Below are 25,100 nucleotides of genomic sequence, written 5' to 3' on the forward strand. Positions count from 1 at the left end.
GTTTGCTTGAGTGTCTCTGGCTGGTTTGTACCTCTGGGGCCGTGGCAGCACTGGGGAGGGAGCAGGCAGGAATTCATGGAATTTTAGTGGCTGTCCCTGCTGCCTTTAAGCCCGTGGGTCTGGTGACAGAATTTGCTCCACTTTGTCCTTTCTGGTGACAGAATTTGCTCCACTTTGTCCTTTCAGGTGGCTTCTGTGCTGTCCCAGAGAGGTTCCCTGTGCTGGCCCTGCGGTGCCCTGCCCCAGGGCATGGTCTGAGCAGGCTCTTGGCACAAATCTGCCGTGGGGCTGTGTCCTCACACCTCCAGAAAAATGGGCAGTTGGTTGGAAAGCTTGGAGGGGGCAGAAGTTCCTTTGTCCCTCAGGAAAGCAGATCAAAGTGAGGGAGCAGCAAGAAGCCCAGGAGTTGGTGCAGCCCAGCCATGGGAACTAGGAAGGCTGCCCAGCTTGTTAAAGCTGAAAAGCTACACTGAAAAAAAAGATGTTTCCCTTTTGAAATTGTAGCTTCCCTCTCCCCTTTCTTGCAGAGTGGAAGAGTGAGAACAAAAGTCAGCCCAGGGACCAACTGTTCCTATCTTCCAGTCAAAATAATACATGGGAATAATAAGGAGTTTCATAATGAAGGTTCATTTTAAAGCCATTTGGGGAAATACACCAATATTCACTGCATAGCTCCTGAAGGCAATTAGAAATTAATAAACCTATTTTTGGGGGGGGGGGAGAGAGGGGTAATGAAAGAGGGTTGTGTGTGCTGCCTGAGGTTTGGTCTGGAGGGGGATCTCACTGCCTTTGGTGCTTTGCTCACCTTGAACATCAAAGGCCCACTTTGTGCCCAAGTGATCTGATTTCTTTAACAGCTGCTCCTTTTGGGCATCGCTGGCTGTGCTGGGCACTCAGGGGTGCTGGCAGCCACCCTATGGGCTATTAGCGAGCAGCTTTCTCTCCTGCTGATAAATTAAACCATTGCTCATCTCTTGACAAATCCCTGAGGAGGAGGTGTGGGAGAGCAGGAGTTTGTCGTGCTGCTCGTGCCCCAGGAGCAGGGAAGGACGTGCCCTGCAGCCAAGGACAAGGCTGAGGGACATTGTTCCTGCCCAGCAGGGACAGCACAGCTGCCTTGTCTGAGAGCCTGTGCCCTGGGACAAGCTGTCCCTCCAAAACTCCTTCCTTGCAGAGCAAGAACAAGGGCAGTCTGTGCTGCCTGGGCACAAATCCCAGCCGGCGCCCACAGGGAACGCAGCAAACTTGTGGGAGAGACAAGGGACGCTGCAGGTAGTACTGAAGGTCAGTTTATTTGCTTAATTCCCTCTCCCACAAAACCTGGAAACCGTCACCTTCCAGCAAGAGACAAAGAAAGCATTAAGAGGTGAAAGATTTAGCTCTGCAGCTCCTCCCCTACTCGTGGAGCACACTGAAAGGCACGCAGCAGCTTGGAGCCCCCAGAGCTCCTGGCCCAGCAGGACAGCCCTCCTCAGCACACCTCGGGGCTGGCACCAAACGGGGGAGGACAGCACAGCAGGAGCCCTGCAGTGCCAGCTGGGGACCAGGCAGGGCTGGGCTGAGGCAGGGAAACACCCAGGAGTTGGTTCTGAGAGATGGGGTGGAGGGACAGGAGGGCTGGTTCCGAGCTGGTTCTGGGCTGCAGGGACACGAGGGCTGGTTCTGGGCTGCTTCTGGGCTGGGCTGAGGCAGGAGAACACCCAGGGGTTGGTTTTGGGGGGATAGAAATGGAGGGACAGGATGGCTGGTTCAGGAGGGTTGGTTCTGGGCTGGTTAGAGCTGGCACAGGGCTGGTTCAGGGCTAATTCTGAGCTGGTTCTGAGCTGATTCAGGAGGGTTGGTTCTGGGCTGGTTCAGGGCTGGTTCTGGGCTGGCTCAGGGCTGATTCAGGAGGGTTGGTTCTGAGCTGGTTCTGGGCTGGTTCAGGGATGGTTCTGGGCTGGTTCAGGGCTGATTCAGGAGGGTTGGTTCTGAGCTGGTTCTGGGCTGGTTCTGGGCTGATTCAGGGATGGTTCTGGGCTGGTTCAGGGATGGTTCAGGGCTGGTTCAGGGCTGATTCAGGAGGGTTGGTTCAGGGATGGTTCTGGGCTGGTTCAGGGATGATTCTGAGCTGGTTCTGGGCTGGTTCAGGGCTGATTCAGGAGGGTTGATTCAGGGATGGTTCAGAGCTGGTTCTGGGCTGGCTCAGGACTGGCTCAGGAGGGTTGGTTCTGGGCTGGTGCTGAGCTGGTTCAGTGCTGCCATGCAGCAGCAGAGTGCCAGGACGGGGCCGTGGGTGGTGCGGTGTCAGAGGGGCGGGAGCTGGGCTCAGGAAGGCTCTGGCATCCCAGCAGGACGGACAGACAGACAGACAGACAGGCAGGCAGCCCTCACTCTGGCTGCGGGGTGTAGCGCAGGTACTTCTTGCCCGAGGGCAGCTCCTTGGTGAAGACCCCTTTGGGGAAGAGCTTCTTGGCCTCCTCGTCGGCTAAGGTGGGCACCACCATGACGCTGTCACCGGGCTGGGGGGCACATGGGGACAGTCAGGAGCTGGCAGGGCCGGGCACGGGTGACACTGGAGCCAGCAGTGAGGGCAGGCTGGGGGAAATGCCCAAAGGGAGAGATGTGCCACCTGCCAGCCCTGCCAGTGGCATTCCCAGGGGAATAGGGAGTAAGGAGGGCAGAGTTTGAGCCTCTCTGTGATGCTGGATGGAGCACAGCTTGCCCATTCCTACGGTTCAGGTACCCCTGGGCAGGTGCTGCTGGCTGCCCCTTGAATTCCAAGCCCTTGGGGAAAGATCTGCTTTGCTGGGAGGTGGCCGAGCCAGCCCAGCCCAGTGGGATTTCATGCTGCAGCACACAGGAGCCTGCAGAGGCCAGGCTGCTCCAGCTGCTGCTTCCCCCAGCCTGTGTGCCCCTCCAAGGGGGGCTGGCTGCCATTTCCACGCCTGTTCCCAGTGCCCTGCTCCTCACCTTCCAGTCCACGGGGGTAGCGACCTTCTTGTAGGCTGTGAGCTGCAGGGAGTCCACCACTCTCAGGATCTCATCAAAGTTTCTCCCAGTGGTGGCTGGGTACAGGATAGAGAGCTTCAGCTTCTTGTCAGGGCCAAAAACGAACACCTGAGCACAGGGAGACAGTGTCAGGGGCTGGGCACGCTTGTGTGGCTGCTCTGCCGGATCTGCTCAGCCCCGATGCTCCTTCCTTGCCTGGGAGATGCTGAGTTGGGACAGGGAGCAGCTGATGCCCAGGGAATGGGCTTTTGCTCTGGGAGCCCCTGTGTCCCAACACCAGCTCGTTTTGCTGCCTGTGCCCTTCTAGTGCAAGCACGGGAGGGGAAAGGCAAAGCCCGGCAGATCCAGCACTGACAGAACTGAGTTTGGGACAGGCACAACCAGAACTGGCAGATCACAGAAGCCAAGGGAGCCAGCCCAGCTGCTGGGGGTGGCCATGCCCGTGCAGGGGAGCTGGCCCAGGCGCAGGGCAGGCTGGCAGCCGTGGCTCTGTGCTCTGGGACAGGCAGCACTCACCACACGGGCCGTCAGGGGCATGCCGTCCTTGTCCTGCTCGTCCGGGTCCAGCATGCCCAGCTGCACGGCCAGCTCCCGGTTCTTGTCAGCGATGATGGGGAAGGGCAGCTTCTCTGCAGGCTGCTCCCCGTTGTAGGCATTGATGTCCTGCAGGGACACAGCAGTGGCATGTCCCATCAGTTGCCAGAAAGCGGGTGACAAACCAGAAACCTTTGTGCCTCCTTGTTCGGGAGGTCGTTCTCAGGCTGTCTGTGCTCGCAGCCCGGGCAGCGGGGCATGGAGCAACAGGGAGTTCCTGTTAGTGACACACAGAGAGCTTGAACTGAGCACTGTGCCCTCTTCCAGCTCCCTCCTGCACTGCTGACAGGTGTGTTGGCGTCACAGCTGGACTGACTGTGCTGCTAAGGAATTGTTTCTCTGGTGGCAGAGCAAACCAGCTGATGAAGAAAGGCCCAACACTGCACAGGTCTTGTGCAAGGCACCAATTCCATCCCATGAGTCACTCACAGCTTATTTAACTCAAGGCTCTCAAAAAAATCCACTGGAAGCCTGAGAGCAGGTGCTGGGGCACTGCTCACTCCTTTCTGAACCACACCTGGCACAGAAGAGAAAACCATCCCCCTCCACAGCCCTGGAGGCTCTGCCTTGTGAACACGGTTCATGAGGTTGTACTGATCCAAACTGGACCTGCTTCACAAACACACACACACAAAAAAATGTATTTTGAGCATCTCTACACTTGGTCTGGACTCACCTGGGGTTGGCAGTGCCACCCTCACAGTGCCAGGGAGCCCCAGCAGTGCTCGGGGCAGCACAGGCAGGGCACTGCCAGCATCTGAGCAAGCAGAACTCAGGGCTCCTGCCCCAGGACAGGGCAGCCTGTTCCTTCCACCCTTTTCACGCTACAAAGAGCTACAAGCAGTGCTGCTGTGAGCCCCCCTCGCAGGGCTGTGCTGCCTTATCAGCTCAGCTGATAGCTCAGGGTACAAACCCCCCCTGCCCTCCCCAGGCTCTGAGTGTGGGGAGCAGGCTGGGCTCTGCACACAGGGAACCCAGGGAGGGCAGGTTGGAAATGCTGCCCCTTGGCACTGCTCAGAGCACACCAACAGCAGCAAGAGCAGGCCCTGCACCCTCCCCGTGGCTGCTGGTGCTGACTAAAGGGGCTGTAGCCCTGCCCCAGCTGCTCAGGATGCTGCAAGCAGGCCAAGTGCTGCACACGTGGCCAAAGGTTTCCTTTCCAGCTCTGCTCTTTGCCTGTTTTCTCCCCAGGCCTTTCTGTGTCAGCACAGCTCTGCAGAAAGGGGCCACTGCTCTCAGCTGGGCTGTGGCCAGGCCTGCCTTGCAGGGGAGCAGGGAATTGGTGCTGCTGTCCTGCAAACCTGCCCTGGCACAGCAGAGCAGGGAAGGAGGGCAGAGCTGAGGAGAAATGCAGCTGAATGCTCCCCAGAGTCACAGGAGGCTGCAGATGGACACCAGCAAATGAGAGGCACCCCCTCCTCTCCTTAGAGCAGGGCTGGAGGATGAGCAGAGTTTCTGAGAGGTATTGTGTGAATCCTATGAAGTGTAACTCGTTCCAAAACGCACGTAATTTCCTGGCCTGGGGAGAACCCAGCCTCACAAGCCACACTGTGCTGCAATAAAACACCCATGACTCCCTCCCCTAATCACTGATTGTCTTTCCAGAGTCCAAGCTGAAACCAGACATCACAGGAGGGGCTGATTCACCAGTGAGTCACCTCGGTGCAGGTATCCCTGGCCAGAGAGAGCACTGGAAGCTCTGACAGCACAGCTCAGGGGGCTCAGGCATTCCCCCAGCCCTTGCAGAAGCACAACCTCCTGCCTGGGGAGCTGGGATCAACCCCTGGCTGGGCCAGAGCCCCCAGCCCTGGAGCAAGGCTCTGTTCTGTGCCCAGGGATGGCCAAGAACAGCTGGAAGGCACACAGGGACTCCTGGCTGCATCTGGCCCCACCTTCCCAGGCAGATCCCGTCTGAAACCTGGCAGCAGAGAAGTTTCTGTGTCGTTTCCTGCAGGAGTTCAGCCTCCCCTCTTTCCCCCTTGCAGGCTGTGCCCCAGGTGAAAGCAGCTTCATCCAGGCAGGGAGCACAGTTGTGTTTGGGAATGCTGCACACAAGGGCTCTGCCCAAAATGCACTCCTGGTCTCGATCCAGTGGCACACAGGCTGCATGGAACACTCCTCACCAGCTGGATCTTGGGCCCTGGAGGATTTCCAGCTGTTTCTGTCTCACAGGTGCTGAGCTGACACTTCCAAACCTCTGGCTCCAAGGCTTCTCCCAGCCTCACCACAGCTTCACTCGCTGCCCCTCCGTGGTTCTACTGGAAGGTTTTCCTGCTCTGCCTCCCCCCAGCCAGCACCAAGGCTGTTCTGCAGCTTCTCCTGCTCTCACCCGAGCTTGTGCCTTGTGAATAATTCCATGGCATCAGCAGAGTCAGCTCGTTGTTCATCTCTTTTTCAGATCACCCGAGTCTGCTGAACCCCACACATCCCTGCAGGATGAAAGAGCTCAGCACTTCCCTCCTTGACACAAATCCCTGCTTTCCTGCAAGAAAGAGCCTGCCCTTCACAGAGCTGACTTGTGGAAAAGCTGCCTGCAAATTCAAAGGCTTTGCAGAAGTCAGCAACACCCTAACACCTCAGCTTTGGCCAAGCAGATGAGTCTCCCTCACAAAAGCACAACACAAATGTTCTGTTCTGGCTAATGACATGTTGTTTGCTAATTTGTCTGCTGGTTTCAGCCAGCTTGAGCAGCACAGAAACCTCATTTACTGGGATTTGTACACTGCTTTTCCCAGGCCCTTCTGGGGCTTGCTGGGGCACTGGCCATGCAGCACTCAGGTACAAAGGCTGATTTAAGCAACAAGGCAATTAGCTAATTTCTAAAGCCAGTCAGTCACTAAATAATGTCCAACCGAGTGTAGAAATTTCTCACCTTTGATGCCTCTTATTGCAAGCACCTCTCACTCCTGGAAAATACGTGAGAACATTCCCAATTTTAAGAGCTAAGGGGGTGGCAGGTAATTCACCCAAGGATTTTACACTCTGGCCATTTCTGTCTGAAACACTCATTTTAGACCCCTGCCACCTCTAGCCCTGGAACCATTCTCCCTGGTAGCACACACAGGCTGCCTTTGAAGTTTTCCTTAAGTTCCTTGCAAGGTCCTTCACTGAGTTATTCCACTCCCATCTCTTTTTTGTTCATTTTACACTTAACATTCTCCTATTTGTGATTTTACAGTTAACATGTCTCAGTTTGTTTTCTCCTCCCTGCCCCAGCACAAACTGTAATTTTCTCCTCACTTCTGATGCCTCTTTTCCTTTCCTGTTTTATTACAGAGCTTCCTGGGCTCTGTGGGCAAGCTGCCTTCCTCTGAGGTTCTGGCCTCACCTCCACACATTTTAACCTTTTTAGTAGTGGTGGGACAGCAGTAATATTGCTTTCCTCTTGTATTGATGCCTCAGGTTTGAGCTTTTATACTTTTCAGGTTCTGTGCTGCTTTAGTGTGTGGGTCTGGGCTCCATATCAGGGGATGGTGAGCTCTGTGCACAGAGCAGGGAGACAAAATAATTCCTGCTCCAGCTGGGCACCAAGGACAAATGATCCAAATCTCAGCCCCAAGAGCACAAACAACGTGGGCTGGAGAGAGAAAAACAAGAAGGATGGGACTGCATGGGCTAAAGCTGGAATTGGACAATTAACTCCAATATGCCACTGGAGCAGAACTTATAAAAGTGAGAGACCCCATGACCAGTTGTGCATTTTGTGACCATTTTGGTTCATCTTGGGTGCAGCCCTGGCTGGGCTCTTGTGCTGCCCAAGGTGGACCCACTGAGGCCTTTAACAAATCCCTGCTTTATTCTTTAGCTCTGTCCAGCCCCTGTTCCAGCTCAGCCTTCCCAAGGCATCACCATCAAACACCACCTGGACTCGGTGGGGTGCTCCGTGACGACGGAGAAGACCTTCCCCACCCCTGCTCTGCATTTCAGCGCCGCCACGTTTTGGGACGTGACACTTGGGACCTCCAAGCCTGCGTGGGCATTTCCTGCAGCCCCCGAGCCCCCCCGGAGGCCGTACCTTGCACCAGGAGAGGTGGTCCTGCACGCTGTCGATGGAGAGCGCGATCATCTTCACGTTGCGCTTGCTGAACTCGGGTGCCAGCTTGGCCGCCCGGCCCAGCTCCGTGGTGCACACCGGGGTGAAGTCCCGCGGGTGGGAGAACAGGATGCCCCACCTGCAACGGCACGGAGGCAGCTCTGAAGGACACCCGCGGCTCTGGTGTGTACTGCAAGAGCCCGAGTGAGGGATGTGGGACTCCAGGGGCTCTCCAAAATGCAGTTTATTACATCCAAGAGGTCACAGCAGAACAGAGTGGTGGGTGACAGAGCTGTGCCCACAGCTGTCAGCTCCAGCTGCAGGCAGGCCTGGAGACCCTTAGTTTAGGTTACATTGCATTATAGACTTTTCTTTGCTGAGCATCTTAATACAGAAAAACCAATCTATACCTTAACTTTTATCTACAGCCTGTCATAACTGCTATAATTACCATATTCATGTTACTGTTCTCCAATCACTAAAAGTCAGTGCATTGCAGTTTAAGCTAGAAGTTGGTTTTCAGTTTTCTTGCAGTGGGAAATTCTGAGGCCTTTTTTCTGCTTGCAACATTGGCAGTCCTGTCTGCCTGTGCTTTCTGCTTGGTAAAAACATCTTCTTGTTTGCGGTGGGTTTATCCTTTGCTCCGAGCCATAAAAACCCCTTCTAACTAACACACCCTTTGCCTCCTTGGTTATCCAGTAAGGCTGGCTCAGCAATTCTTTTCTTCTATATCAAAACTTGCTTCCACCTCTACTCTTTCTTCATATTCTACATTCAAAAATCTTTCTGCTACACCTATCTGTCTCACATATCTGTGAGACTTTCTTGTCAAACTTTCATCGTTCCCAACGCTGTGCAGAGCGGAGTGCAGGAACAGCTCGACTCTGATAAGGAATTCCTGGAGTGCAGGAACAGCTGGTGAAGTGCAGGAACAGCTCGTCTCTCTGATAAGGAATTCCTGCCCGGCAACTCTTCCATCCCTATCACCAGAAACTTCCATGAGATAAGCCCTGCTCTGGGAAACTCCCTGCACCTCGCTTCCCACTCTGCCTCCAGGATCCTGCAGGAGACTCCGGAGCAGCCCCTGGCGCTTCCCAGGGATGTGGACACAGTGCTGTGTGAGGAAGTTTGGGGGAGCCAGGTGTACAGGGCACCCCCACGAGAGAGGGGGTGCCTGGCCAGGTTATTGCAGAGCTGGTCACTGATTCACGAGCTGGCCACTACCCCTGCACCTCCCCTCCACACACACAAACGTGCATCGTGCAGCACAAAATAATGGGACGGGACCAAGCCTAAACCCAGCTGCTGCTGTGAGCTGCACTCCGTTAAAAGGTAAGAATTAATCAATAGCAGGGGAGGCCAGAAGTTAACATCATCACATCGTGGCTCCTGTTGCACTGACACAGCCACCTCAGCTTGGCAGTGATGGATTTTCAGTCTTCAGAGCTGCAAACACTAATCCTGCACCTCCCAGGTAAGGCAAACAGTGCGCAAGAAAGGCAGCAGTGCAGCCCAGCAGGACGAGCTGGAGCAAAAAGGCTCTCATGACTTCCCAGGGGGTAAAGCAAAGCCACCCCCAGCGCTCCAAATTCCCTGCCAGAGACTCCTTCCACCATTTCTCAGCTCAAACCACACAGATCTTGCTGCACCGATCTTCACGGGCCTCCAGCAGCATGACAGGAGGGGAAAGCCGTGTCCAAGAGCCTTGGGAATGCAGCTGGAGGGATGAAATGAGGGCTCCTGCAGCTCTGCCAGGGCCGTGTGACTGCCACGGGTCAGCAGCAGGAATTATTGGTGTGCAGCTCCCCGGCCACGGTGCCAGGAGGCTGCTCGGACAATGCCCGCGCTCCGTGAGGGAACAGCGGCGAGCAGGAGGGCAGAGCTGCGTGTGCCAGGCTGGAGCAGCCATTTCCAGAGGGGCTGAGGCTCTCAGGGCTCTCACTGCCCTCTGCCCGGGCTCACAGTGCCCACAGCAGCGCCCGACCCGAGCCTGCCAAGCGCTGCCGGGAGCGGGGCCCGGAGGGGCCGGGCCCGAGCCGGGAATGGGGCAGCCGGCTCTGAGGGAACGGCGCCCGGGGCGGCGGGGCCTTGGTCACCCTGGCACTGCCCGGACACCGGGCTGTCCCCTTTGTCACCCTGGCACTCCCAGGACACCGAGCTGTCCCTTGGTCACCTTGGCACTCCTGGGACACCGGGCTGTCCCCTTTGTCACCCTGGCACTGCCGGGACACCGGGCTGTCCCCTCGGTCACCTGGGCACTGAGCTGTCCCCTTTGTCACCTTAGCACTCCCAGGACACCGAGCTGTCCCCTTGGTCACCTTGGCACTCCCGGGACACCGGGCTGTCCCCTTTGTCACCTTGGCACTCCCGGGACACCGGACTGTCCCCTTTGTCACTCTGGCACTCCCAGGACACCGGGCTGTCCCCTTTGTCACCTGGGCACTCCCGGGACACCAAGCTGTCCCCTTTGTCACCCTAGCACTCCCGTGGCACCGGGCTGTCCCCTTTGTCACTCTGGCACTCCCGTGGCACCGGGCTGTCCCCTTGGTCACCCTGGCACTGCCGGGACACCGAGCTGTCCCCTTTGTCACCCTAGCACTCCCGTGGCACCGGGCTGTGTCCCCTTTGTCACTCTGGCACTCCCGTGGCACCGGGCTGTCCCCTTTGTCACCCTGGCACTCCCAGGACACCGAGCTGTCCCTTTGTCACCTTGGCACTCCCGGGACACCGAGCTGTCCCCAGCGGCGCTCTGGCCAGCCGGGCTTTGCCCCTTCTCTGTCCTCCGGAGCTCGGCTCGCCCTCCGGGGACGATGGGGACGGGATTCTGCCCACCGGGAATCCCGCCGTGTCCGGCCCCGCGGTCCCACGAGGAAAAGCCACGTTTTGGAGCGAGCCCCCGGAACCGCGTGACACGGGGCTCAGCGTGCGGGAGGAATGAATGAAGGAACGCGGTGAGCGGCCCCGCTCCGTGCCGCCTCCCCGGGATCCCCGGCGGCGCCGACATCCCATCCCACCCCCGCTCCCGGTGTATCCCCAAGCACTCACGAGTCTCCCAGGAAGTCGTGGAAGCGGATGCGACCCTGCGTGGTGTCCGCCTCGAAGTTGGGCGCCTCATCCCCCAGCAGCAGACCCGGCATGGCTGCAGCTCCCGATGCAATTCCCGATGCAATTCCCGGTGCTGCTCCCGGTGCTGCTCCCGCAGCCACCGCCGCCCGCTCTGCGCCTGCGCGCCGCCGCCGCCCCCTGCGCGGGCACGTGAGCGCGGGCACGTGACGGGCCGCGGCGGCGCGGCCGCGATGGCGACCTACGTGAGCGAGCTGGAGGCGGCCAAGAAGAGCCTGAGCGAGGCGCTGGGCGAGAACGTGAAGCAGTGAGTGCCCTCGGGGAGCCGGGCCGGCCTCTGCGCCGCCCTCCCGGCCCCTCGCGTTCTGCCTCGGCGCCGCTGCGTGAGGGGGCAGCGCTTCTGCTCCGCTCCCTCAGCCGAGGCGCTCGGGGAGGGGAAAGAGCCGCGGTCTGGGCGAGAGGTTGGACCCGATCCTCTCGGAGGTCTTTTCCAACCTCATTGATTCTGTGGTTCCCTGCTCTTCCCGAGGTACTGGGCCAACCTGAAGCTGTGGTTCAAGCAGAAGATCAGCAAGGAGGAGTTTGACCTGGAAGCGCGCAGGCTCCTCACGCAGGACAATGGTAAAGGAACGCGCGGGGTTTGTTGCCCTGCCGGGCCTGGGAAGGCTCCTGCGGTGCTTCCCGAGCGGGGACAGTGCTTGTGAGGGAAACAGCAGCGCCAGGGCTCCGGCAGCAATGGGGTTAAAGTGGTGGGAGGCGCCCTGGCCCGCATGGGGAAGTCCCTGGGTAACCCCGGCGCTGACGGACAATTTGGCGTTGTAAATGTGATAAAAATGTAAAACATGCTGTTCGAGCAACCCAAAAGCCAGTTTTAATGTCACTGTGGAGGCACAGTCCTTTCTGCACTTTCCCCTTGGCTGTAGCTGGAGCAGGGGAGGGAGCCCTGGGTTCCCCGGGCTGCATTTGCAGCAGGCAGGTCCTTCCTGCCCTGGGACTGGTAAAGGGGGAAATTCCTCGGTCCTTGCTTCCCTGTGTGTCTGCAGACATGGGTGGGCATTGCTGAGCTCACCGCGGGGGCTCCTGGCTTCCATGTTTGTGATCCCTTAGGGAAGGGCAGGGAGGTTTCTGGTGCTCGGGCTCCAAAGAGGATCCTGAAACCCTCTGAGGTTGTTTTCACTTTCTCTTGTGCACATTTACTCGATGTTCCAGAAAACCTCTGCAATAAAGTCCTGTTTTGTTAGAGCCTGTTTGAGCTGACTTCATCTTTGTGGTTCTCATTCTGGTGTATTTTGTAACAAAACCAAAAGCACTGCATGGCAGGAGGGACAGCAGCTGCTCCTCTGACTGGCTGAATACACCAGAACTTGTCAAGCAGCCGTAATACACTGTGTGTGTAATACTGAGAGGTGACCTCATTGTTTCTGTGCAGTGTGTTGTTGTCACAGTAGTAGATTCTCAGCCCAGGAGAAGAAAACTCTCAAAAAACTTAAATTAAAAATTGAGCAGGTGGGGAGAACACAACAGTGGGAAAGCTTAGGGAGCAGCTTTAGGAAGGCATCGAGGGGGTAACAGGGCACTGGTGTGCTGCTAATGAGCTCTCTCTCTCTCTCTCTCTCTCTCTGCACAGTCCATTCTCACAATGATTTCCTCCTGGCTATTCTCACCCGCTGCCAGATCTTGGTTTCTGCCCCAGGTGAGTCCTGAGAAGCCTCATTAAACCCTTGGTGTAGCACTGTGCCTGCCACTTGTGAGTTTGGGGGGGTGTGTGTGCAGTACCCCAGTGTCCTCAGCCTTCATACTCATGGGGGTTTTTGCCACCCAGGTAAAAATGTAGCAAAATGATGAAATTATTTCGGCAGAGATGCTTCTATGGCTAAGCTGTGTGTGCTTGGCTGGAGGCTGATGCTGGGTCGGTGCCTGTGATAACCTGGTTTGAGCTCTGGGTCGGTGCCTGCTGTGAGCTGAAGGGTCAAGGCAGAGGCAGCCTTCTCTTTGATGTGCTTTGCTTGCCCCTTTCCCTCTCTGAACTTTGTTCCTGCTCGTTGTGGAGAGCTGACTTTTCCTGACTCATCTTGATTTCAAGTACATAGCTGATAGAAAAGTGCTTACAGGGGGGCCTTGGTTGAGCTGTGACCTGTCGACCCAGTATCTGCAGAGAGTTAACATTTTACCTCTGGGAGCATCTAGGATTACATTTTACCTCTGTGAGTGTCTGGATTGGCTGTATTTAAGGGTGCAGATGTGTTTTGTTTGTTCTCCAATAGAGCTCCCAACCCAGGGATGTGGTGGCAAGGGCAACTGAGCTGCAATTCAAGGTGTGGAGCTGCTGTCTAGGAAGGGAGAGAAAATTGCTACAGCTCACATGACCTGAGAGATGAGTTTTTGGAGAGAATACCTGCCACTGAGGTGCCTGTTGTAGCTAGAGGAAATAATGCCTGCAAAATTCATGTATGGCCATGAGGTTTTGTGTTTAGAGCTGGTCCTTAACTCTGCCAGCTGTGCTAATTAAATGTTGATGGCCCCCACCTCCAAACTTGCACTGTTTGTTGTTGATTGAACTGCAAAAACGCCTTGTGTGCCCTAAACTTGTTCCCTTTAGGGAGCTGCACTCGTGTAAATCAGGTTTATGTCTGAATCTGCTGCTCCTTGCTTTTAACTTTGAGTAATTAATTACAGCTGGACTGGATGAAGAGACTGCACAGGAGCAGAGATTCCCCTGCTGGTTCACCTGGAGCAGCTGGGTGTAAATGAGGAGGGCAGGGAGGCAGTGCCTGTCTCTTTATGCCCCTCAGTCATGGTGTGCAGCTGTCTGCTCAGGATTCCTCAGCAAACTCTCCCAGGTGTCCCTCCCCAAGGCAGCTCAGGATTGTTTGAAGGTGGGAGCCCCTGCACAGAGCAGGCTGCTGCTCCACGGGTATTTATTAGTTCCTGCCTGACCTGCTTTAATTTCAAGTCCCTGGAGGTTGTTTTCTCCTGTCCCATGGCAGCTGCTCTCTTCAGAGCCCTGGAAGAAACCTGGATGTGGTGGTGGCCAGCTGGCCACCAGTGCTGCTCACCTCCAGGGCTCTCAGGCAAGCTTTGCCTGGCTCTGTGGCCACAGATTGCATAAGCCAGCTTGAAAAAAAGTCAGTTTAGTCATGGCTGAGTGGTCTTAAAGATGGGCTTTGGTGCTGTGGGGCTAACAGGGCATTCTGCTGCTCCCTTCTAGCAGCTCAGCTGTGCTGTGCACAGATCAATGTCCCAGTGATCTGGGAGCTGAGCTTCCTTTTCTGGGCCACTGGGATGCTTCATGCAAGCCCAGGAAAATGCAGTATCACTGGAATACTAGATTTTAACATCTAGATTTCTCTTTCTTCCCCTAGATGCCAGTCTGACATCTGCTATTTTATTTTTTTTTTTGTTGTGGTTTGGTATTTTCTCTCTCTCTTTTTCTTTTTTTTTTTTTTTTTTTTCCCCTCCATGTAAGAATGGAAAGCTAACAGGCTTTTGTCTCTGCCACTGTCTTTTGGTTAGAAGGTGTTTACTTGATGACTCAAGGAAATAAGTGACTTTAAAGGAGTGTTTTTGAGGCACTTGGCATGCCACCACAAGGGTTGTTGGTGCATGTACTTTCCACTTTCTTGTGAGAGACAAGGGGAAAGTAACCACGTGGTCAGTGGTCAGGTTGTACTTGATGCTGTACTGGAATAAGAACCCTTGGGGAAGGTGTTTTTCAGGAGTGATTACTGTGTATGATGAACATGCAAACAAACCCATCTGCTCCCAGTTTTGCTGCCTCTTGTACTAGTGGTTCCACCTGGGATTTAGGGAGCACCTGGTGAATGTCACCCTTTCTGAGGATGCTTTGCATTTCCCCCTCTCGTCTGCTCAGGCTGTTGGTCACCCAAACCACTTGAAATCCCAGTTGCACGCCTCTCTGCCACGGGGCACTCAGGGCTGGCTGGTGCAGAGGCAGGGAGCTGTGCTGTCCATTCTGATGTGAGGTGTGGCCATTTGGGGCCAGCTCTCCTGGCTGTGTCCTCTCCCAGGCCCTTGTGCAGGCCCCTAGCTGGTGGGATGGGCGAGGAGCAAAAAATCCCTGGCCTCTGTGCTCTGCACACATCCCTGTGTCACCAACATTGTTCTTGGCACTCACCCTAAACACAGTCCTGTGCCAGCTGCACTGGCAAAAAAATTAACCCTCTTCCACCCCAAAGCAGCACACTGGGAGTTTTTCTTCCCCAAAAAATTCCATCAAGAGGGACGCTGGCTTAAATCCTTTCTTAACCTTGCATGGACTTGCTTACTGAGCTGACCTTGTTTGTTGGACAGTTGCAAGCACTCAGGGTAGCAAGGTTCCTTGAGTTAATATGTATCTTGTTGGAACTGTTCCTTCCCTTCTTAGTTTTATTGCTGACATTTAGCTGAGACAAAATTGCAAACACTGGAGTTAGTGATGTAAGGATTTAATTTGTTTAATAATAAATAGTCTGAAGCCATTTAAAAGATGGTTCAGTGAATTAGAACTTGTGTGGAGTAACAGGAGCATTTTATTTCATCAGGTTTGTCCACAGGCTTTGCTTAGAGGGCTTTCAGCTGTGAGATTGGCTCAGGTTGCTCATGTTTGCTTCTCTCCAGAGTACTGAGAAGGGAGGAAAAGTAAGAAAATGGGAGTGTGAGGAGAGGAGAGCAGAGGAATGTGCAGAGGAGAGCCAGCAGAATATCAACCAGATATCAGCAGAATAGCTGACCAAAACCCTTGTTCCTGCAAGAAGATTAAAACAAACAACCCCCCCAAATTGAAGATCAAGTAAACAGGCTTGTGGGAAATGTGTGTTTTCTCTCTGCTTCTTTCTGTGGTGACTTTCTCTGTTTCTTTGTCCTTTCCTCATGCAGCATGTCAGGCAAACGTGACAGGCTCTGGACTGCCTGGTGCCATCATGGTGGTGCCATGCAGAGATGTGGCAGCTCCTAGAAAAATGCTTTTATCTCTTGCTGATCTTTGAAGGCAGAGCAGCAGCTGTGGCTTGTTGAGGTCTGATTCCTTTGCTAGCAAGATTAAATAAAAGCTGCATTCATCTCTGAAGTTTCATGTCTGAGCCAACCCAGCCTTGTCATTTGTGGCCAGGAAGGCAAGTACTGGTTTCTTAGAATGCTAGAGGGAAATTTTGCTTTCTTCATCTAGTGCAAGTTGGGCTTGGTAATATGAAAACCTGGAAAAGGAACCAAAAATTGTGCTGTGGGCTCCTTATAATGGGGAATAGGAGATTGTATCTCACCTTTTCCTTGTTTTGAGCTGAGTTTGGCTAAGTTCTTGTTAAATGTGCATGTTGAGATACAATTAAGTTGCATCTTTCAGATCTACTGTCAAAGCCTATAAATTTAGTTGCCATTTAAAACCTACTGTATCATTTTTCCTATAAAAGCTATTTTAAAAATTCTGACTTAACTGTAACCTATGATATCTGTAGAACATTATCAGAGGAAAGAGTGTTTGCAGTTTCCATCTGCACTCATTGCACTTTGTCTGGTCACAAATGAGGCTGTGAATGAGCTGTGTGAGACCTGGTGTGGTTCTCCACAGTGGTTCCCTATGCTCCATTATTAGGGCCTCTCCTGTGATGTATTGATGAGCAGTGACACCAGCCTTACAAGTTTTAGGGGAGGTTTTATTTATTACCTTTTAATTTCTTAAATGGACCAGTGGGTTCTGACAACAGGGTTTCTAGGCTGTGGGTTTCCACCTCTCTAACAGGATGTAGCTAAACTTTTTGGTCAACTTTATTAAAATAGGGAGAATGTGCCATCTCTGTGTGTGTAGGTTATTTCTAATCCCTTCTTAGCAGCTGACCATTCAAAAGCTAAACCTGAATCCTTCAGCTGAGCCTGATGCTGTTAGAAATTTTGCTTTTCCATGGTGCTTGTACTCCAGCTGTGTGTGTGGGATGCTCCCCATAGCCAAGGACTTGTAGTGTTACATGATTTGTGAGGGTTCATCAGGGTGAGATAGATGAGAATCTTGCTTCATGATTAGAAGGCTGGATTTATTAATATGTGATATATAATATATTATGAGAATAGAGAGAGAAGTTGTTAAGCTAAGAATAGAATAGAATGCTTAACAAAGTTCTGTGTCCAAGCAGAAAGCAAGCAAGCTCTCCTGTGAGGGGTCAGCAAATCCAAACACTCACAGAAGACTAATCACAGCTGCACTTGTTGCATTCCACACCAGCTGATAGCAATTGTTTACATTCTTCTTCTGGGGCCTCAGCTTCTCAGAAAGGAAAAATCTTAAAAGAAAGGATTTTTATGAAAAGATGTCTGTGACATTGTAGCCAGCCTCATTCCTTACAAACAGGGCTGTGGTGTAATTGTGTTTGAGTTCCTGACTACAGCAAATTAACCATAGTTAATTCTCAATTACTGCAGATGAAGCATAGTTGGGACAGCCAGAGATAAACCCAGAGATTGGTGTGAAGCTGGTGAGAGCTGTGTGAGCAGGAGAGAACCACAGCTGAGTGTTGGTCAGTGCTCAGTGACGCTGGCCAGGCTGTGGGTGCTGACATGTGGAAAGGCTGCTGTCACCTCTTGTCTCTGCCTAGAGGAAATGGCAAATTCTGGCTGAGCTGTGGCCAGGGGATGCCCAGGACATTGCTGTGCTGTCAGAGCTGCCTGGCAGGGAGCTCCAGCCTCAGCTTTGGGGCACTCTGAAATGCCTTCAGAGCCAAGCTGTCCAAGCTCCCAGCAGTGGGATGTGCTGAGGGCACACTGTGCTCCAGAGGAGAGGATGCTGCCTTGCAGGGAGGGTGCTGTGCTGCAGGCACACAGCACAGGCTGCTCTGCAGCCACGAGAGGGCTGTCCAGCCTCTGAGTTGCACTTGTTCCCTGCCAGCAAGCACACACACATCCAGTGCAGCGCTGTCCTAAGCCAATTCCTGAGGCAATTCATTGCTCACAGTTGCTGTAAGCCTGTCAGCAGGAAATTTGCTGGGCTGTCCTTGCCAAGAGCTGTGTGATTATCAGGATGTGGTTTGGCCTGCTCTAGGGGTAGCTAGACAGCATTCAGTGGACTTTTGAGCTGATGATATGACCAAATGTGTTTATTTATTAGTACTAAACAGGAACCTCTTTTTCAGCTGTTTGCTCACTGGTCACATCAGTGACATCCTGCTCCTGGGCTCAGTGGCCTCTGCACTTCTTCCCCCCTCTCCTCCTCTTCAGTGTAACAGAGCAATCAGCTTGATGTAGTGATGTTTAATAAGGATCCATGACAAATCTTGCTGAAGGAGAACTGGGGAGTCAGGCTGCTCAGTTCAGATTATTTAACATCTGACCTGATCCAGGAGTGGGTGAGAGGAGAACCCACCTCTGGGTAAGAGCTCTAGGCAAGCTCTTACCTTCCTGATGGAACAAACACCTTGTTCCTTCCTTTTGGATTTTCTTACAGGCTGTGCTTATCTCTGTCCTTCCACTGTGGGTTTTGTGTGGTGTGGGGACAGAAATTGCTACACAAGTCATGGGTGTTGTGAGTGAGTCAAAGTAGCAAGGGGCTGACAGAGGAAGGGAGGGGCTGCCAAAGATGTTCTCCCCTCTTTGCTATGGCTGCTGAGTTTGGGTTGAGGCTTAACAGGTGCCCAAATGTTAAGGGTTTCATCCTGGCCCTAAATCAGCAACACTGAGTCGGTGTTTTGTGTTTTTTAGTTTATTTTTTTGTTGTTTGTTTGTTGGTTGGTTTGTTTTGGTTTCTTTTTCCTTTCAATTTGTAGAAGGTGCTGGATCTCTGCCATGGCCAGGTGGCTCTGCAACTAAACCTGGGAAACCCAAAGGGAAGAAAAAGATTTCTTCAGTTCGCCAAAAGTTCGATGTAAGTGTCTGTGGTTCTCTTTGCATCTGCCAAATTCCTAAAACAAGTGATTTACTGTTTATTCAGGCAGCCAGATAGAATTCTCTGACTAACTCTCAAAGTGTTAGAAGTGAGATCCTGGGTGTAATGTTTTCAGAAGGTCAAGTTGTTTCAGAGCTGAGAATGCCTTTTAAAGGTGCTATTTTCTGGTAGGTGGCACAGAAACGTGCAAGATCTGGTTCGCTTTGCAGCAGGTGCTCTGTACATCCACCCTGCACTGTCACACCCCTTTCTGCACTTGTTTCTGTGCTGCCAGACCAGTGTGGAGGGGAGATTTGGGATTAGGCACTCTGTGTGTGCTTCAGAGACTAAAGGAATCCAGAGGAATGCAAGTCCAGCTGAAGGCTCCTTGTATCTAGGAATTGTCAGAGGTTGCAGTGCTCACAGCTGCAACCTCTGTTGTGATGTTCTGAATTCAGACTGTGTTACCTTGCCTGTCTTAAAACTTGACTGTAACTCTTGAGTTCAGTAGCACGTAGATGAGAGTTTGAGAAGCAAGTTGTGATGTAGTGGAAGTCTTAGAATTTGATTTACTCATTATCCTGAGGATACACCAGATTTCCAGTGTGTGTTGTACACATGTTCAGGAATGCTTGGCAGTAAGCACTGGATGAAGTGTATCTTATGATTAATGGGCTTTTCTGGGACTAGTGGGATTCCTGAGTAGTGTGAATTTGGAAGTGCCTTGGTATTTCATAATGTTTCCCTCACTGGTCAGAGTAACAGCTGTGAATGACCACAAGTCCATTCCAGTTGGCTTCTGCTCTCCCAAACCATATTCCTCTTGAGAGTTGCTTACGTTTTGAAGGTCTTTTTTTCCAGGCATGTGACTTTCCTGTAATGAAAGCATAAATCTTTAGAATTATGGGGAGGGAAACCTGCTTTCACATCACCAGTGGGTGGATTGGTTTTTCACTCTGAGTTAAATGCCACACTGTCCTTTGACTAAAGCAGCCCCCCTTTCTCCCCTGAAACTAAGATGTGAGAAATCCACTTTGCTGCCTATTCATTGTTCATATTTAAAGTGTGTGTGCCCTGGTGCCCCATAAGAGCCTTGCAGCAATCTCCATTCCACAGCCACTGGAAAGTAGAGGGAGTGTGTTGAGTCCATTTCCTTGTGGGTCAGAGCTGAGCCAAGCACATGGGCTCAAGGATCAATAATTTCCATTTGCTTTGTTCCCCCCTTTATCTGGAGACTGAGGAGCCATCACAGGTACTCAGAGCTTGAGACACAATGCAGCCAAGGATTTGTGCTGGAATACATATGGCCTGGGAAATGCCACCTTCTAGTATGAATTCCTCTTCTGTGATGAGTATTTTTGCTAAATTACTGAGTCAGTTCTGAAAAATAGTCATATTCCATCTCAGTGGCTGTTCTGTAGCACAGCTCTGCTTAGAGTAGTGAAAGTACACAGGGAGCCTGAAGTATGAAATTAGTGCTGGAATTGGGCTAAGTTTAAAGCATTAGAGAAATGTAAGAATCAATCACACAAGTTGAGGATCACGGGCTTTAATCTGGAGGGCAGCTGTACAGATGGTAAGTAAAAATATTCTGTAATTCCTTCTGTACAAGGAATTACTAAATATGAGAATTCTTCAACACAGAAAGTGTCTGAGAGATGTGAAAGTCCAGCCACTGGCCTGGGTAGTGTGAAAGGAGATGAATGCAGTCAGTGACTGCCCTTTTTGAGATTCCCAGGAGAATCAAACAAATCTGGCAGGTGGGGAGGTACAGAGCAGACCAGAGCAGGTGAGTCTGCATGTGCTGTGTAGAATTTCTTGCTGCAGTGTGCTGTGGATACCCAAAGTTCAGGTGGTTTGGGGTGCTACTGGACAAGCCCAGTGAAAGGATACCAACACAGACTTAGCAATTTCTTCAGTCACAAGCCATTGGGGAGGATTTTGAAAGGATTTTTTATAGGTGTAAGCTTTCTGAGTGGAGTAGGGATGTCCCCTGTGAATGAATATTACCTGATGCTTTAATGTTGTGTTCCTGACAGCACCGGTTCCAACCTCAGAACCCACTGTCAGGAGCCCAGCAGTTTGTGGCAAAGGATCCTCAGGAGGATGATGATTTGAAGCTGTGCTCTCACACCATGATGCTCCCCACACGTGGCCAGCTGGAAGGAAGGATGATTGTCACTGCCTACGAGCACGGGCTGGACAATGTCACCGAGGAGGCAGTGACAGCTGTTGTGTATGCTGTGGAGGTGAGGCTGCCCTGGGGGGCTGCAGTGGTGGTGTAACACCAGCAGCAAAAGGCTCTGTGTGCAATCTGGGGCTTTGTCCCCCTGCATGGGGTGGAATCCTGCTGCTCTGATTGTTCTCCCATTGCCCTTTTGTCCCCTGAGTAATGTGAGAATGGAGAATCTCGTGTCCTAGATGTAAAGTCTGGGACTTCTGCCTGCAAGTGTTAGTTTTGCACAGTACCCCAGGCACGCTGAGGTAGCTGTTGTGGAAAATGCTATTCCTGTCACTTCAAAGCAGGGACAGAATGGGAATGCCAGTTTGACCAGCTCTATAAAAAGCAGTCTGTCACAGGCACAGTGTCTGGCCTGGCCATGAAGGGACACAAGCAGGTGATACCTAGTCCAGGTGAAGTCCTGGTTTGGCTCTGGCCAGTGGTTGTGCATCACTGTACACGTGCCAGGAATGACACAGCCACTGCTTGGAGCACTGATGTGTGGATGGTTTTCTGCACTCAGCATGTGGAGGCCACCTGAGTTCCCATCTGGAGTGAGGTGAGGCCAAATGAAGAAGTTGTCTGCTTGTTTTTTCCAGACAGTTCCTTCTCCAGCGCTGTTGAGGCAAATGACAAAGATGAGTGAGGGGCTTTTCACTGTCATTTCAGGGCGTGTATTTCAGTTCAAGTGTAACATCCAGTGTCAGTTATGAAATCTTAACGTTTAATCAGAGGCTGGGAATTTCCTAGCATTGAAGACACCCCTTTGACATTTGAAGCAGGGCATCACATATTAAAGTATGGTTCACAGGCTGATGTTTACAGTACTCAAAGTGCCACATTCTCTGTATCCAAGGGCTGGATAATGAAAACCTCCTGTAGCTTGTGCAGATATTGGTTCCCTTCCATCTTTAGGTCCCTGTGGTCATAGCAGCGCTGCTTCTGTCTTGCCATTTATTGAGGCCCTTCTGTCCACGAGTGAGTGAATCAGCACATATCACAAGATTGCTTTTCCTTGCAGAACCACCTTAAGGACATTCTGACCTCTGTGATATCCAGGAGGAAAGCCTATCGTCTGAGGGATGGCCATTTCAAGTATGCCTTTGGAAGCAATGTCAACCCTCAGCCATATCTGAAGAACAGTGTTGTTGCTTATAACAACTTAATTGAATGGTAAGGAGCTGGCAGCACACTGATGATGTACATGGGTTTTGCTAGTCTTGGAATTACTCCATGCCTCAGTTGTATCTTTGATGTGTGTTGATGGTGTCTTGCTTTCACCAGCTAGGAAGGCATTGTTGGTATGGAGGGTTGTACAGCTAAACAGGGAGTGTGAATGTGGGGATTTCCCAGCACTGGAGTGAGGACCCGCAGGACACTGCCATCCTGTCATTTCCTGCATGCTGATGGTTCTGTGGCACATCTTTCCAGTTAGCAGGGCTTTGAGGCCCTTCTGTTTGGAGTGTCAAAGAGTTTGTGCAGTGCATCTGGCAGTGTTTGTGTACGAGAAGGCAGTTTTGTTTGTCTGTGGCAGCTTCTAGCAGTTGACAGGAGGTCGTGGGTGTTTGAGGATTTGATTGTAGTGCTACAAACAATTCTGCCTAACGGCCAGTGTTCCAGCTTAATGTTGTGTGTGCCTTAATTTTTATGCTGGGTAGAAGCTATTGGCTGCAAGTAACAAAAAGTTGCACAACTGAGACCATTTCAGCAGGGCTGGAGCATGTTGAGGCTCAGTCTGCGCTCCTTGTTAAACTGGAATTTGAAATCAATTTTTATTAGAGCTGAAACGATTTTATGTACCACATCTGTGGTGCAGAACAGCAAGGCTGCTGCTGTATGACAGGCACAGCTGGTGCTGGTTTGTGACTGGGATGTTTTCTGCCTGCTCTGTCCCCAGCCCCCCAAACAATGCCACACCCTCGGCAGGTCAGAGCCTGGCCCCCCCACCTGCCCCTGATGATGCTGAGCAGCAGGCAGCCCTGCTCCTGGCCTGCTCTGGGGACACCCTGCCAGCATCCCTGCCTCCAGTCAACATGTATGACCTCTTTGAGGCACTGCAGGTAAGCTGGGCATGTCACACCTTCGTGTCACAGGGTGCCAGCTGCCAGTCGTAGCGTGGTTTACGTGCATGGTGGGGGATTTGTAGTCTCTTCCCATAGTCTCTTTCCTCCTTTGGCTTTGATTTGTTCCCCCTGTTAACTGCTGGTTTAATGCCTGTTCTGATCCCCTTGGTCACAGAGCTGATGAGGAAATCCCTGTCTCACAGCTGTGCAAGATGGGTGAACTCTTAGCAGAACTGAGCTGGGTTTTGACAGTGGTGCAGCAAAATACCTTACCTGGCATGTCCCTTCTTACTCCTCATGTTCCACCTGGGTGCTTAGAGGAATGCTTGGTCCTGGCATGCAGGGCACTGCAGTGGGTTGGCTGGGATCACCTCAGCCCTGGGGAGGCATTTGAGCTCAGCTGGGTGAATTTTCATTGGCAGTGTATGGCTGTGGTTCCCTCCTTCTCTGGCAGTTGTGGGGGCGCATTGCCTACTTTGAACGTCTAAAATTAGTTGTTAGAAATTCCCCCTTGATGATCTGTGCTGTTGTGAACAGGCCTTGGGATTTTGTCTGACAGCTGTGGATGCAGACCACAGAGCTGTAATCAAGCATTCATCTCATGCTTAGTCAGAATTGTTTTTTCTATGGTTTTGATGATCAGCTATTGATTGCCACCTCAAGAGCAAAATTACTGTTTCCTTACCGTGGCACTCCCTTAGCAAGTGGTGTAAGAGGTGGCTGTGCTGTGCTGGCTGCTGTGGCAGTGCTGTGACATTCCCTTTGTCCCTGCTCTGCAGAGGGAGTTATTCCCTGGGAATATGGGCAAATGTGTCTGGAGGTGTGCAGCTTGTTTCCCACCATGCCTTTCCAGGTGCACAAGGAAGTGATCCCTGCACACACAGTGTATGCTCTAAACATTGAGAGGATTGTCATGAAGCTCTGGCACCCCAACCACGAGGAGCTGCAGCAGGACAAGATCCACCGGCAGCGCCTGGCCGTGAAGGAGGGGCTCCTGCTCTGCTAGAGCCCTCAGCTGCCTCCAGCCTGCTCCTGGCACTTGGCATTCAGGTGCTCCTTACAAACCTGTGTCTGCATCTCCAGGATGATGTGATTTATGAGTCAGCTTTTCCTATGGAAATGGGACTGAGTTGTGGGACACTGCTCTGCTGCCCCAGAGTCCTGTGCCGTGGAGGACTTGCAGCAATGCCACTGAATTGGGAAAGAGAAACGAGACACATTGGCAAGGACTGTTTTTAGGAAAAATAAATGAGAGTGGAAAGAGTTGGTTTTAAATAAGGTGTGCTCTTGTCTGCTTTTGTGAGCATGGAGAATCTGCCTCCTTGCCCTCACTTCTCAGGTAGTTTCCCTCCTGAGCTCAGACTCCAGAGGCCCTGTCCAGCTTCTGTTGCAGTTGGTGGGATTCTTTTCATTAACTGGTTATGGGGTGGGCTCTTGTGCAGATGAGCAATTCTGTTAGCTGATGTTGTTCCTCTTCTACCAGAGGAACTTCTGCTTAGAAACTGTGACAAAACAAAACTATGACAAAAGGGAATTGTCTTGGTGTTGAAGACTCCTTGGATTTGCAGCATGAACAAATCTCTCACTTCCTTGTAAAAATATGCAGCCTTGTATTACTTCATTATGGAATTATGCAGCCACACCTCCCCTCATGGGAGATGTGCAGATCACTGTGTAAAAGGAGAAATCCCACCTTGGGTGCTCTGCTGTATCCCTGAGTCAGCTCTGGGAACAGAGCTTATTATAACAAGAGAATTCCATTAAAGTGTCTTAATTACTACATGGCCTGGGTTTGACCTCAAACATGAAGGTACCTGCTGAAGTGTGACTCACTGTGCCTCCAGATTAATGGAATTGAAACAGCTTCTTCTGGGGGAATATGAAAGGGGAAACTCATGGTTCCACATCATTCTGGTTTTCCTATTTGGAAGGTATTTGGATGGAAGACTTGTCATATTTCTTGTGAAGTTTTCTTCTCTGCTGTACCCCCAGGACTGAGGAGGGTGTAGATCCCTGATGTTTCTTCCCAGTTACTGTTTTTATAACTTCCTTTCCTGACCCCTGGGACTGTTGATGTTGCACCAGCATTGTAACAAGGGGCTGTGCAGCTGTCCCTGCGTTCCTGGCTTTCCTGCATCCCCTTTGGGATGAGCTGTGCAGTCAGGCATAGCAAGAGGCAGTGTCTGGACAGGTGTTGGTGACTCTCTTCATGAGGAGATCACTTTAGGATTGTGAAGAAACTGGGAAAGGCAAGGACACAGAGCTGCAGCAAGGCCTGGCAGGATGGGAGCA

General features: G+C 52.2%; 2 protein-coding genes across 2 annotated transcripts; one reads left to right on the forward strand and one right to left on the reverse strand.

Moving 5' to 3' along the window:
• Window positions 1-2,005: 2,005 nt before the first annotated feature.
• PRDX6 (peroxiredoxin 6) lies at window positions 2,006-10,848 on the reverse strand. The gene is made up of 5 exons (XM_058030330.1): window positions 10,664-10,848; window positions 7,601-7,757; window positions 3,508-3,654; window positions 2,953-3,099; window positions 2,006-2,501 (listed from the first exon to the last, which is right to left on the reverse strand). The coding sequence occupies exons 1-5, from the start codon at window positions 10,753-10,755 to the stop codon at window positions 2,370-2,372; spliced, it is 675 nt and encodes a 224-aa protein (XP_057886313.1). The 5' UTR covers window positions 10,756-10,848; the 3' UTR covers window positions 2,006-2,369.
• Window positions 10,849-10,899: 51 nt separating this feature from the next.
• Window positions 10,900-24,507, forward strand: TADA1 (transcriptional adaptor 1). The gene is made up of 8 exons (XM_058030318.1): window positions 10,900-10,988; window positions 11,211-11,302; window positions 12,309-12,374; window positions 18,427-18,524; window positions 20,564-20,773; window positions 21,767-21,918; window positions 22,643-22,805; window positions 23,662-24,507. The coding sequence occupies exons 1-8, from the start codon at window positions 10,915-10,917 to the stop codon at window positions 23,812-23,814; spliced, it is 1,008 nt and encodes a 335-aa protein (XP_057886301.1). The 5' UTR covers window positions 10,900-10,914; the 3' UTR covers window positions 23,815-24,507.
• The last annotated feature ends 593 nt before the right edge of the window (window positions 24,508-25,100 follow it).

This window comes from Melospiza georgiana, chromosome 9 (genome assembly GCF_028018845.1).
Source record: "Melospiza georgiana isolate bMelGeo1 chromosome 9, bMelGeo1.pri, whole genome shotgun sequence".
Taxonomy (NCBI): domain Eukaryota; kingdom Metazoa; phylum Chordata; class Aves; order Passeriformes; family Passerellidae; genus Melospiza; species Melospiza georgiana.